The sequence below is a fragment of the Podarcis pityusensis genome, assembly GCF_964106645.2.
Source record: "Podarcis pityusensis genome assembly, chromosome: 14".
NCBI lineage: Eukaryota > Metazoa > Chordata > Lepidosauria > Squamata > Lacertidae > Podarcis > Podarcis pityusensis.
In genome coordinates this window covers 22,954,605-22,967,478 of record NC_138039.1, presented here as the reverse complement: position 1 = coordinate 22,967,478, position 12,874 = coordinate 22,954,605, and the positions used below count along the sequence as shown (strand labels likewise).

General features: G+C 47.5%; 1 protein-coding gene across 1 annotated transcript; it reads left to right on the top strand.

The window, feature by feature from the left end:
- The first annotated feature begins 3,567 nt into the window (after positions 1-3,567).
- Positions 3,568-12,448, top strand: CIAO3 (cytosolic iron-sulfur assembly component 3). The gene is made up of 11 exons (XM_080981565.1): positions 3,568-3,698; positions 4,699-4,794; positions 5,380-5,523; positions 6,104-6,236; positions 6,956-7,090; positions 7,638-7,756; positions 8,425-8,554; positions 8,988-9,060; positions 9,227-9,367; positions 9,767-9,924; positions 11,117-12,448. Exons 1-11 carry the CDS (start codon positions 3,624-3,626, stop codon positions 11,353-11,355), a joined length of 1,443 nt encoding a protein of 480 aa, XP_080837691.1. The 5' UTR covers positions 3,568-3,623; the 3' UTR covers positions 11,356-12,448.
- Positions 12,449-12,874: the final 426 nt, after the last annotated feature.

The window sequence follows — 12,874 nt, the reverse complement described above, 5'->3', positions numbered from 1 at the left end:
CTGGATGTTTCTTGGTGCCCCACCAACCATTGTGTTTTTCCACCCTCCAAACTCTGCCTCCACCCCTTAAAGAATTCAGTCCACTTGCAAACTTTGTGCAGGTAATAAAAAGCTGGGTCCTTTGTGCTTTTGAGAACAATACATGGTGATTTAATGTGGATATTCAATGGCCAATTGCAGAACCTTATTAGGCATGTAGACACAATTGATGTGAAACATAGGAAGCTGCCTTATACTGAGTAGAAGCATTGGTGAGCTAGTTTAGTACTGCCAGCACTGATTGGCAGCAGTTCTCCAGAGCTTCAGGCAGGGTGTATTTCTCACTCCTCCCAGGAACTGCCAGAGATTGAACTTGAGACCTTCTGCATGTAAAGTGAGCCATGTTCCTTCCACAAATTCCTTCCACAATTAGGTGGTTATCTAATGAAGGATTTTCAGCACTCTCACTTGCTGGTGTCTTGGGGAATGCACTCACCTTTCATTCTCTAAATGATTCTTAGCTTGGACCCTTGGTATACTTGTGTGTGAATTTATCATACCCTCCAACATTTCTCTGATGAAAATAGGAACATCCTATTCCATCATCATCATCATGATAAAACGAAATTTATTAATTTTTTAATTTATACCCTACCCCAGCTACTCTGGGAGGCTACCAACATATATAAAATCATAATAAAACATTAAACATTACAAAAACTTCCCTGTACAGGGCTGCTTTCAGGGGACTCGGGGGTTGCATAACTCCATACCCTCCAACATTCCTCCAATGAAAATAGGGATGTCCTAAGGAAAAGTGGGACATTCTAGGATCATATCAGAAACCAGGATGGCTTCTGTAAATCCGGGACTGCCTCTGGAAAATAGGGACACTTGGCGGGTCTGATATATTCAATGTTCATGAATATTCAGAGGTAGTGTGCTAAGTAGGTTAATATCCTCACTTCAACTTCTGTTTCCCTTTCGCCCAGAGTCAGGGCTCAGCCACACACACCTTTTTCCTTGCACTTTCTAGGCTGAGGCCTGCACTTTCCCAGTCTGTGCCCCAGAGCTCCCCCGCCCCGCCACTTCACCCAGGAAAACCCACTCTTTAGCACTGAATCGGAACAAATGGCAATTTGGTTTTCCCCTGGATTGCCATTTCCTCCGATTCAGTGGTAAAGAGCATGTTTTCATGGAGAAATTAGTGAGAGGGAAAGAAAAGTGTTCAAACGTGCACCTAGAAATCCCAGACTGCACCTAGCAATATGGAGCAAAGGAAAGTGAATGAGTCCTCAAACTCCACAAGGAAAATAACATCTTATGCTGTGTAACACTTTTTTAAGGAAATAAAGCTTCTAACTTTTATTTTTGGTCTGGTTATTTGTTTATTCCCTTGCAAAGGAAGACCTCAATTTATGGCCTGGTTGTTTATCCTGCTATTCCCATTGCAAAGAAAATACTTGGGGCTGGCTGTGGGTCTCGAGCCTGATCACTTTGACACACACAGCAAAGCTGTTGTTTAAAATTCGCTATATAGTTCCACCCCCAAACTGGATCATAATATGAGCAGCCAGCACAGCCAATGGCCAGGGACAATGGGAGTTGTAGTCCAGCAACTTCTGGAGGGTCACAGATGATCCCCAACCTTGCTTTAGGCACTAACAGAAACCATTTGTGTTATGCTCAGGGAAAAGCACTTTGAATATGCTCAGAAACATACTCGAGGGACAAGCCAGAGGTTTTGAAAACACAATGTGGCAGCTGTACATCATGTTCCTATTAGCTGCAGCCTATTTAATAAAAGGGACGCGGGTGGCACTGTGGGTTAAACCACAGAGCCTAGGTCCTGCCGATCAGAAGGTCGGCGGTTCGAATCCCCGCTACAGGGTGAGCTCCCATTGCTCGGTCCCTCCTCCTGCCAACCTAGCAGTTCAAAAGCATGTCAAAGTGCAAGTAGATAAATAGGTACCGCTCCGGCGGGAAGGTAAACGGCGTTTCTGTGCGTTGTTCTGGTTCGCCAGAAGCGGCTTAGTCATGCTGGCCACATGACCAGCTGTACGCCGGCTCCCTCGGCCAATAAAGTGAGATGAGTGCTGCGACCCCAGAGTCGGCCACGACTGGACCTAATGGTCATGGATCCCTTTACCTTTACCTATTTAATAAAAAGGGTATTTTAGCTGGATTTGGCATCCTCCAGAGTAATTTTATTGCATTTTCTGCAATAAAATTTTATTGCACTTTCCTTAAGCTTAGAGCTGCTATTAGAGCTGCCCAAACACTGGGATTCTTTTTAGGCCCAAACATTCACTTTCCAAGATTCCAAGTCCTGTAGGCTTCGAGTGGGTATTATTTCAATTTATGAGTTATGACTTGAAGCAGTTTGTCCACATGTAAATATCTGTCCCCAAGGGGCTCATAATCTAAGCCAGGAGTGAAGGTTCTAAAGGCCTGTTTGGAGCACCAGCTGCGAGATGCTTAGATGTCTCTGCAATATCTTGCGTGAGGATCCCAGAGCTGGTTCGCAGGCAGCCCCCCGCAGACGACAACAACAACAACAAGGCGGCAGAGAGCTTATGAGCTTCTTATGCACTGGGTAACCGAAGCAGACATAACCCTGTTTTCGATGCACATGGTTACAGGTGTTTTTTTTAAAAAAGCTCCGAGTTTTATCCCAAAAGTTAATATGGGAGCCATGAAGCGAGGAGGAAAGGATAGGATGTATGTTAGTTAGTTATTTGTTTGTGACATCCAGAGCTTTATGCATCAAGTCAGTGGGGTCCATGTAGCCATCCAGATACCCAGTGGGGAATTTGAAAGTAGGACCTGAGCTCAAGCGCACTCTCCCCTCCTGTGGTTTCCAGCAACCACCATCCAAAACTCAGAAGGATTATTATTTCATTTATATTCCACCTTTCCTCCAAGGAGCTCCAGATGGCATCCTATGAAGTTCTCCTCCTTATTTTATCCTCAACAGAACCCTGTGAGGTAGGTTAGGGTGAGATAGTGATTGACTGGACCAAGGTCACCCTCCTGAGGTTCATTGTGGCTGGGTAGGGATTTGAACTCTGGCCGCCCAGGGCCTTCACTCTAACTTCTGCACGACAGGCTCATCCCCTCAATGCAGGCTCTTCTTCAAGCCTAATTCGGTTTAAGCTTTCAGGTGGATTATTTCACTGGTTTTTGCCCCGCTGCCATCGGGAACCTGAAGTGATCGTTACTTTGAGCACTCTACCTCTAACTCTTTGGAAGTTCTCTTTTCTTCCTTTATAGACTTAATGTAGATTGACATATAGGGCTCAACTCCCGGGTTTCTCTCCACCTTCCTTCCCCGAGTGAATAAGTATGAAATGGCCATAGAAATCAATAGGCAGGTTGCTGAAAACCAGGTCTAAATCGGTTGGTTTCTCCGTCTATTTCTGCGGGCAAAAAACCTAGAAAACACGGACGACAAGGTAACACCGGGAGCCCTCATTAAGGAGGTGAGGGGGCTACTCTACATTATTTATCTCCGCGTTCCTCTTTCTCTCGCCTTGGTCGTTTTGCGACAGTGTGGCGGAAATCGCTTATCAGGCAGTGTTGTACGAGCATATACTTCCTCGTCGGAGCTTTACGGCAGTGTGGCGGGGAAGGGAGATGCGAAGATGGCTACGGCTGTGTCGCCCTTCAGCGGAGTCCTGCAGTTGACGGACCTGGACGACTATATCGGGCCCTCGCAAGTGAGTGGGGCGGGGGAGGAGGAAGAGAGAAAGTGGAGGCAGGAGAATGAGAAGGATACAGGCATTTGGGGCCGGTCCCGTGTCGTATTCTTTGCAAACCTTACAACAACCATGTGAGGTAGGCCAGCAGTAGCAGCACACGCATGCGCGCCCATTGCTGAGGCTCAGAGTGAGCGGCCCCAATATGCGGGGCCAGGGTGCTGTCATGATGAGAGGGTCACGTTAGGGAAGGTAAAGGGACCCCTGACCATTAGGTCCAGTGGCGAACGACTCTGGGGTTGCGGCGCTCATCTCGCTTTATTGGCCAAGGGAGCTGGTGTATAGCTTCCGGGTCACGTGGCCAGCATGACTAAGCCGCTTCTGGCGAACCAGAGCAGCGCACGGAAACACCGTTTACCTTCCCGCCGGAGCGGTACCTATTTATCTACTTGCACTTTGACGTGCTTTCGAACTGCTAGGTTGGCAGGAGCAGGGACCGAGCAATGGGAGCTCACCCTGTTGCGGGGATTCGAACCGCTGACCTTCTGATCGGCAAGCCCTAGGCTCTGTGGTTTAATCCACAGCGCCACCTGCGTCCCTGGGTTCAAATCCCTTCTCAGCTATTGGAGACTCATTGGGTGGCCTTGGTCTGGTCAGGGTTGTCATGGGAAGGAAGGAAGGAAGGAATCAAAGGTTCTGGCCTTAGCAAATTGAAGATGGGACTGGTTTTAAATGTAATGAAAAATGTAAAGTGTCCAAAGTAAAGTGCATCCATTCTGGCAAACCTCACAGTGATCCTGGAAGGGGTAAGTTGTTTTATCCCAACCATGGGGTGTGGGTGTGGGTGTGATGGGGTGGGGAATAAACTTGGCATTACCAACCAGTTATCAATGCCTGATGCAGGAATTTCTGAACTGTCCAGTGGGAGTCTAGGAGGAAACACTGCTGCTTCTTACTGAAGTACGGATTGTGGTGTGTGTGTGTTTTGGTGTTTATTTTCAGTAGTTCACTTTCCTTTCAGGATTGCATAAAACCCATCAAAGTTGAGAAGAAGCTTGGGAAAGCAGCAGCAAAGATCCGCATTGAAGATGATGGGACTTACATTCAAGTTGACAAGGTAAAGTTTCCCCTCCTCAGTTTGATCACATCGTAAGATGGGGAAGCTTTTTTTAAGCTGTGTGTTTTTGCATTCCACCATCAAGCTTCTGGGGGCCACGTGGCAGTGGGGGGCAGGGCCAGAGGTGAAAGCGGGTGATGCCATTGCTGTGCCTCTTGTACAGTAAGCTAAATCCCTGTTATAAGAGATACAAAATAGGTTTGGGGATCAGCGGTTACAGCTCTGCAGCCCCAGCTAGGAGTTCAGAAGCCTCTTGGAAAGGGAGTTAGTTGCAGAGTTGGTTAACAGCCCTCCAGGAAGGAGGACCTTTTCAGTTGTAGTGAAGAAAATTGCCCTGGTTAATGGATGCTCTCAAAAGAGCAATTACTCCCTTCTGCTCTTTGGACTGCAAATCTCTCATGTCTGGAGCCAAAACTTGTTACAGTCCTTGGGCCCCTCTGTGAAGCTTTCATTTATAAAATCTCCAACATCATCGTCAGATGGTGGGGAGGTAACCCCTGAATGACCGCTAGTGAAAGCTGGAAGTACTTTTCAGGAAAGCTTGGCAGCCGATCTCCATCCCCTCTGACCAACTCTCCCTTTCAGGACGGAGGGTCACAAAAGCTTGAGAAGGCCAAAATCACCCTCAATGACTGCTTGGCATGTAGCGGCTGCATCACGTCTGCGGAGAGTGTCTTAATCACACAGCAGAGCCACGAGGAACTCCTCAGGGTCTTAAATACCAATAAAGTAAGTTGTTGATACTGTCAGCATGGGAGTCATAGGGCCTGAGGACCTGGAAGATGAACTCTTTCTTGCCCGCTTGTGCAGGAGAAGGCAGCTATAGGGGTCTGGTCTAGGGACATAAAGGTAGGAAGCTGCTTTATACAGAAAGCCAGACCATTGGTCCATCTACACTGACTGGCAGTGGCTCTCCAGTGTTTCCAGCAAGGGAATTTCTAAGCCTTACCTGGAGATGCTGCTTGGGACCTTCTGCATGCAAGGCAGTTGCTCTGCCCTTGAGTTACAGCCCTTTGCCACTGAGTAGGCTGGATTTTCTTCCACTGCCAGGAGCAACGTTAGCAAGCTGTTTGCATTCTGGTTGGCTTCAGAGCAAATTATCTAGACCTGTTATAAAGCTGCTGGTGGTTTTGTGTTTGTCTTCCACTTCTCATTGCATTAGGGACTAGATTCTCAACATATATATGTTTTTAAAAAGAATCCAGCCATTTCATGCTAGCTACAGAAAGGCTCAGGGCACCTCAATATAGAAAAGGTAAATACTCCAGCAAATACTAATTTCATGTTGATGCTTGTTTGTTTTTTTAAGACGTCAGGTTCTGCTTCCCAGAAGCTGGTGGTGGTGTCCGTATCTCCCCAGTCCCGAGCTTCGCTGGCGGCAAAGTTTTCACTGACTCCTTTAGACACAGCCAAGAAACTGGTGTCTTTCTTTAAAAGTTTAGGTGAGCAGCAGTGTCTCTTCTGAAGTATGTAGCTTGATGATTTAGTAATTAAACACACTTGGGATGAAACGGATTCCTGTGTTCCTGAGCATCACATTTCTGCCACAAGGCTGGAAGGATAAAACTTCTCAGGGGCTGAAGATTTTGCTGCCTTTTCACCCTTTTAACAAATAGCTTTTAAATGTCATTCTCATTTAGATGTCTGTTTGAACGGACTGCCCATATTAATTAAGTTGGGACTTATTGTCAACTGATGACGTTTATTTCTTTCCCCTCTGTTACATTTACAAACATTATATTTAAAAAAAAAATATGCAGGGGGAAGATAAAAAAACTGACCAAACAGATGAAGTCATCTCTGCCTATCACTTGATGATTTTGTTCACCCTTGTTGCAGAGGGTGTTGAGTTGACACAGCTTAGGAACAGCCCACCAATCCAGCTAGCTCAATATTGTCTTCACTGACTGGCAGCAGCTCTTCAAGCTTTCAGACAAGGGTCTTTCTCAGCCCTACCTAGAGATGCTGAGGATTGAACCTGGGACCTTCTGCATGCAAGCAGGCCCTCTACCATTGAGCTGTAGCCCTTTGCTTAAGACATTTGGAACAAAGGAAGCTGCCTTGCACAGAGTCAGATCATTGGTCCAATGACACCTGTATAGAAATCACTCCACAAATGTGGTTTCCTTAATACCTAACCTCTCTTCCTTCCCTGTCTCAGGGGTACATTATGTCTTTGACACGACTTTCTCAAGGAACTTCAGCCTGCTGGAGAGCCAGCGAGAGTTTGTACAGCGCTTCCGGAGGCAAAAGGAAGACAAGAAGGCTTTGCCTATGTTGGCTGCTGCCTGCCCAGGTAAGGCTGTTGTGGGGAGAGAGAGTGGGGTGTGGGCCCTGCAACTGGTGTTACCCATCATCCAGGAACCTCTGATTGTAAGACAGTGATGGGTGGGGCCAGAAGGAAAAGAGGGTGGAACAATGAATGTGAATTTTGCCTTTAAGCAGTAGGCTTCCTCCCCGCTCCCACTCACTTGCTTTTCAGGCAAGCAAGAGTCACTGTCAGAGTACAAGGGCACATTCCAGTCAAGCAGAAACATTCAGAGAGGGTGCAAAGCTGAACTGGTGAAGTGGGTAGCCTGGGGAGAATCCCAAGGGCCAAATAGAGAGGTCTGGAGGGCCACATTTGGCTTCTGGGCCTGAGGCTCCCTGCTCCTGCTGTGGACTATAAATGGGACATTCTAATATTTCTTTACAGCTGGTTGCATGCTGTTGCCTTGGATGCTGTAGCAGCTACCTTCCTTCCAATAGGCCAGCTAGAGGAGAGTGGGATGGGGTGGATGCTGCCTTTGGAGCCTGGAGGCGGATTTGCGACTTAAGGATGTTGGTTCTTCTTCCTCTTTCAGGCTGGATCTGTTATGCCGAAAAAACCCACGGGAGTTTCATCATCCCTCACGTCAGCACAGCCAAGTCTCCCCAGCAAGTGATGGGCTCCCTCGTCAAGAGGCACTTTGCCAAACAGCAAGTGTGTGTTCCGTGGCAGGCACTTTTCGCAGGGGAACTGGTGTCCTAGAAAGTCTGGGAGCAGCAGCTGGGCTTCAGTTTGTGACCTCCCCATCAGATCACCTCTGCAGACAGCCAGAAAAGGGGTCACCCTCTCACCCAAACAATCCTCTGCAGAAAGGGGAGCTCAGACCCTTTCCTTTCCATGCTGGGGCAGTGCTGCTGCTGCTGCTGCTGCTGTCTTCTTCTTAAGGTCAACCATCTCAAACCACCCAGTATTGTTATTACCCTATGGAATGACCTACTCTCACTTCTCTGGGTTTAGACCAGCCTTTGCCCAATCCTGGATCCCTCCAGATGTTTTGGACTACAACTCCCATCATCCACTGCCAGTGCCATTGTGGCTGATGGGAGTTGTAGTCCTGAACATCTGGAGGGCACTAAATGGTTGGCAAAGGCTGGTTTGGACAAATTTGCAAAGGGTGCTACTAGTTAATGGTTGCTAGATCGAGGTTTCATACCTCTGAATGCCACCTGCCAGGGCCAAAAACCAACCAAACAGAAAGTGGTTATTGCCTTCATTCTTTGCTTGTGTGTCTTTTGCGGTGCCCTACTGGTGCCACTGTCAGAAACATGAAATCAGGACTAGTTTTTGCTGATCAGGTATCCCAATCTCTTCCCCATTTATAGCACTTGACACCTGACCAGATCTACCACGTGACAGTAATGCCTTGCTACGACAAGAAGTTAGAAGCTTCCAGACCTGACTTCTTCATCCAAGAGCACCAGACCCGTGAGGTTGACTGTGTGATTACTACAGGTAGAGCGGAGCCAGGAACTGTGATGCAGTCAGTGTTTGAGTTAGAAACACCCAGAAGATTCCCTTGCCTGCTCCCCTGGCTTGAGGTGCAACTGCCCATTCATTAGCCACTACTTCCACCCTGCCCCATTTGAGTTAATGGAGCCCAGCCCTCATCCTGCCAGAGGTTTCTACACATACAACCTCCCGCATCACTCCATCCTGGCGAGCCAGAGGGATTATGCCATTTCTAGGACATATTCCAGCCAAGCAAAAGTTCTTGAGTAGGGGCGCTGAGTGGAGAAGCTTGGAGGGCCGCACTCACTCCCTAGGCTTGAGGTTCCCCATCCCTGAACTGGAGAGAGGATTAATTCATTGCCTGGTAACTCCTCTCTGCTTCCTGCCTCCGTTCCATCCAGAATGCAAACTCCCTTGCATTTGTTCTGTGTTTCAGGAGAAGTTGTGAAGTTGCTGGACCAGGAGAAGGTAACCCTCTCAGAAGTGAATCCTGCCCCTTTGGATAGCATGTAAGATCTAAAGTCGCTTAACTTTGCTACGCTTACATCCGGCTTGCTTCTTTCACATGTGCTCGATTTGCAGAACTTTAATCAGGATTTAGCCTTTATCGGCATGCAGCCGGGCATTTCGAGTTTTGCATGGTGCCCTACGCTGTTTCTTTTCTCCCTTCCATAGGTTTAGTGGTGTATCTGAAGAGGAGCAGTTGCTCGGGCACTCTGGAGGCGGTTCTGGGGGCTACCTGGAGCACATCTATAAGTATGCCGCAAGGGAGCTCTTTGGTATTCAAGTGGAAGAAGTTCGCTATAAGGCACTGAAGTAAGGATATTGCATTACCGCCTGGAGCTCTTACCAAGAATCCTATCCCAGCCCATTTCCCCCAGCCTGCACTCTCTTCCAGTAAGGAAGTATTGGGAGTGCCTCTGCTGCTGCTTTGCTGCTGCCTGTCCCTTGCTCCAGCCTCCCTCACTGGCTAAAGAGCCAGCAGCCATTGCAAGCAGCCGTGGAAGGTGCAAGAGAGCCATGGCCTGGGAGGAAGCATTCGTTTTCCAACCAGGCTGACTTCCCCACCAAAGTTGTACTGTTCGTCCATGTTCCGTTGCTGCCAGTTTCCACTCTGAGCAGCTGGGATAGTGGCTTGGGAGCGTGTCTGAAGAGACCATGTTTTGCAGTAGCAAATCTCTGGTTCCGCCCTGACCCCTTTTAATTCTTCCCCAGAAACAAGGACTTGCAGGAAGTGACGCTGGAGAAGGATGGCAAAACCCTCTTGCATTTTGCCCTGGCATACGGATTTCGGAACATCCAGAACTTGGTGCAGAAACTGAAGCGGGGGAAGCTGCCGTATCACTACATCGAGGTGATGGCTTGTCCTTCAGGTAAGGCCACCTGCAGGTTGGAAACGGCAGGGGGAATAAGAAAAGACTGCATATGTCGCTTGGAGCTCTCTGGCAACATCCTAAGAATTCTCTCTTTCACTCCTACCAGTTAATACTGTAATTATTATTATTATTATTATTATTATTATTTATACCCCGCCCATCTGGCTGGGTTTCTCTAGCCACTCTGGGCAGCTTCCAACAAAATATTAAAAATACAATAAAACATCCAACATTAAAAACTTCCCTAAACAGGGCTGTCTTCAGATGTCTTCTAAAAGTCAGATAGTTGTCTGATGGGACATCTGATGGGAGGGCATTTCACAGGGCGGGCGCTGCCACCGAGAAGGCCCTCTGCCTGGTTCTCTGTAACCTCACTTCTCGCAGTGAGGGAACCGCCAGAAGGCCCTTGGAGCTAGACCTCGGTGTCTGGGCAGAATGATGGGGATGGAGACTCTCCTTCAATTAAAAAGAAGCAGGTTGCTGTTTTGTTTGTTACAAAGTTATGTATTTTTGTGTTTGTATATTGTAAACAGCCCTGTGATCCTTGGATAAAGGGTGGTATAGAAATATAATGCATAAATAAATAACAATCTGAAATGCCACCTCCTTCCTCACAGACCCTCTCAGGCGCTGATATCGACAGAGGGGGCCCTCATGGTTGCTCCATCTCCCTCAGACATTCGAGAGGGGAGTGACCTGTGAGAGGGCCTTCTCTGCGGCAGCCCCTAGGCTGTGGAATTCCCCTACCTGCAGAGGTGTGCCTGGCTTTTTCACTGGTTTCAGTGAATGCTGAAGACACACTTCTTTACCCCAACCTTTGACACTTGAGATGTGCGTTTCCAGGGACTACGCTGTTCTTCCTATGACTGTCATGTGTTTTAACTATTTTTAGTCTTTCATTGTTGTAGCCTGCCCTGGGTCTTGCTGGTGAAAGGCAAGCAATACATTTGATGAGGATGATGATAATATTGAAGCTCTAGCTTAGCTAACTCAGGTACTTCCTTCAACCTGCTTCCCTCCAGATTTGAGCTCCTAGCAGGCACCAGCCTGCAGAAATCATTTTGAACTTGCGGCCTTGCATGCCTGGGGCTGATGGAAGTTCTAGTTCAAAGCATTTGGAGGGTGCCAGCTTGGGGAATACAGGTTTAACTGGGATCCACTTTCTTCCCACCCCCTCATTTCTTTCCAGGCTGCTTAAATGGAGGGGGCCAAATTAAAGCCGAAGGGGAGCCCAGCAAGGATCTTCTCCAGAGGGTGGAGAGGCTGTATGAATCAGTCCAGCCTGAAAACCCGGAGCTGAATGGAGCCGTGCAGGCACTCTACGAGGAGTGGCTGGGTGGCCCTGATTCGGGACAGACTCGAGACATCCTGCACACAGGGTATCACGCAGTGGAGAAGTCAGGCGCCACCTTGAATATCAAGTGGTGAAGATGGCTGGGAGTGCTCTTGGCACAGGAGGTGTCACAATCATGGCCTCTTGATTTCCTTTCCCTCTCCAAAGTGGTTGCTGGAAGGACAGAGACTGTTCATAGGTGGCAAAATATGTAGCAAATCCACCTTTAGTGCCAAAGACTGGAATAAAAATGATTACGGACAGAGGGTTTGGCTTTAAGGAGAGCTGTGTTCATCCATATACCCTTGCCTTCCCTCCAGCTTCTGACAGCCATGACTGTTGGCCGTCCTGGTAGCATCTGGAGTCCAATGATATCTGGGGGGCATGTTACATGTTGCCACCATAAACAGTTGTCCTAGATCAAGATCTCTCCCCCCATACCCCACAATGCAAAGGAAAACACAATACTAACAGATGCTACTTGAGTGATTGTCACAGGGGCCAGTCAGCCTCTTGCAGAGTTTCAGTTGGAAACAGCCCGTTTTGTGGCTTGCTGCAGGTTGGGGGCTCTTGAATGTCTGCCCGAAAGGGGGCTGGAACACGTTCTTGGGGTTCAAAGTATGTACACCTGTCTTAGCTCAGAGTGTGTTTCCAGAGCTCTCTGTGCTTTTGTCTCATTCCTGCCACTTGCCTACAAGGAATTCCCTTAGTAACAAAAAACAACAGCTGTTATAAATATACAGGATAAAGAGTTAAGAACTTCAGAAAGAGCCTTCTGGATCAGGCCAGTGTCCATACACTCCTACATCATCTTCTCAAGAGTCCCAAATCAATCTGTGCCCTACCTTTTTCATGCAGAGATTGGAAGTTCATGCCCCATCCTGGACGGGAGCAAAATATCACCTACAACACTGAAGTGCGGCCTTTAAAAGAACTGAAGCCAGAAACTTGAAATGTTTCAGGCCTGCTTTATTACTTCCTTATTCTCTGCACCCACAAAGCCGAGAAGCTTTTTCTCCAGGAGCGATGGGATTACCTAAGGAGACTCTTTAAGAGGCAAGGGGGATTTAGAGGTATAAATGACTTTCAGACTTTGAAAAGCTGGTGTTACTCGATCAAGTTCACCAGTTTTGTTGCATTAATTAAATTAGTTTTAATTGGATTTTGAATAAATGCAATTAATTGTTACTGTTTTGAATTTTATTGTGTTACTATCTTCCTTGGTGGGTCATGCAAACTGCTAGTCTGAGTAACACTTTTTATAGGGTAGGGGGCACTGGGACCAATGGTGGAGATGGCCTGAAAAAGTTTGGGAACCATTGAGATAGACTGTGAAGAAGCAGTTTAAGGGTGCCGCTAAATTGGAAGCAGAAACTCCGTGATTAGGCCCTCATGGGGTTTCTCATTTAAAACAAAAATCACAGGGATAAATTAACACTCATCCAGATCCAGTTCTGAAAGGTTCAGGACGCTGAACTTATTTCATTGTTTCATTTGATGTCCACAAGTTCTAGTGTTATGATAGAAGGAAAAATTGTGTTTGCTTCCCGACACTTGCAGTCAGCCTGTCTTTGCTCGTGGCGAAAGTCTCGGCTCCAAGAATTAGAGGCAGAA

Excerpts from the sequence above, each read along its gene's own strand:
- CIAO3 (XM_080981565.1), top strand. The coding sequence starts at position 3,624 with ATGGCTACGGCTGTGTCGCCCTTCAGCGGAGTCCTGCAGTTGACGGAC. Across the intron at positions 3,699-4,698 it reads ACTATATCGGGCCCTCGCAA|GATTGCATAAAACCCATCAA; the intron begins GTGAGTGGGGCG and ends CTTTCCTTTCAG. Across the intron at positions 9,061-9,226 it reads CCTGCCCCTTTGGATAGCAT|GTTTAGTGGTGTATCTGAAG; the intron begins GTAAGATCTAAA and ends TCCCTTCCATAG.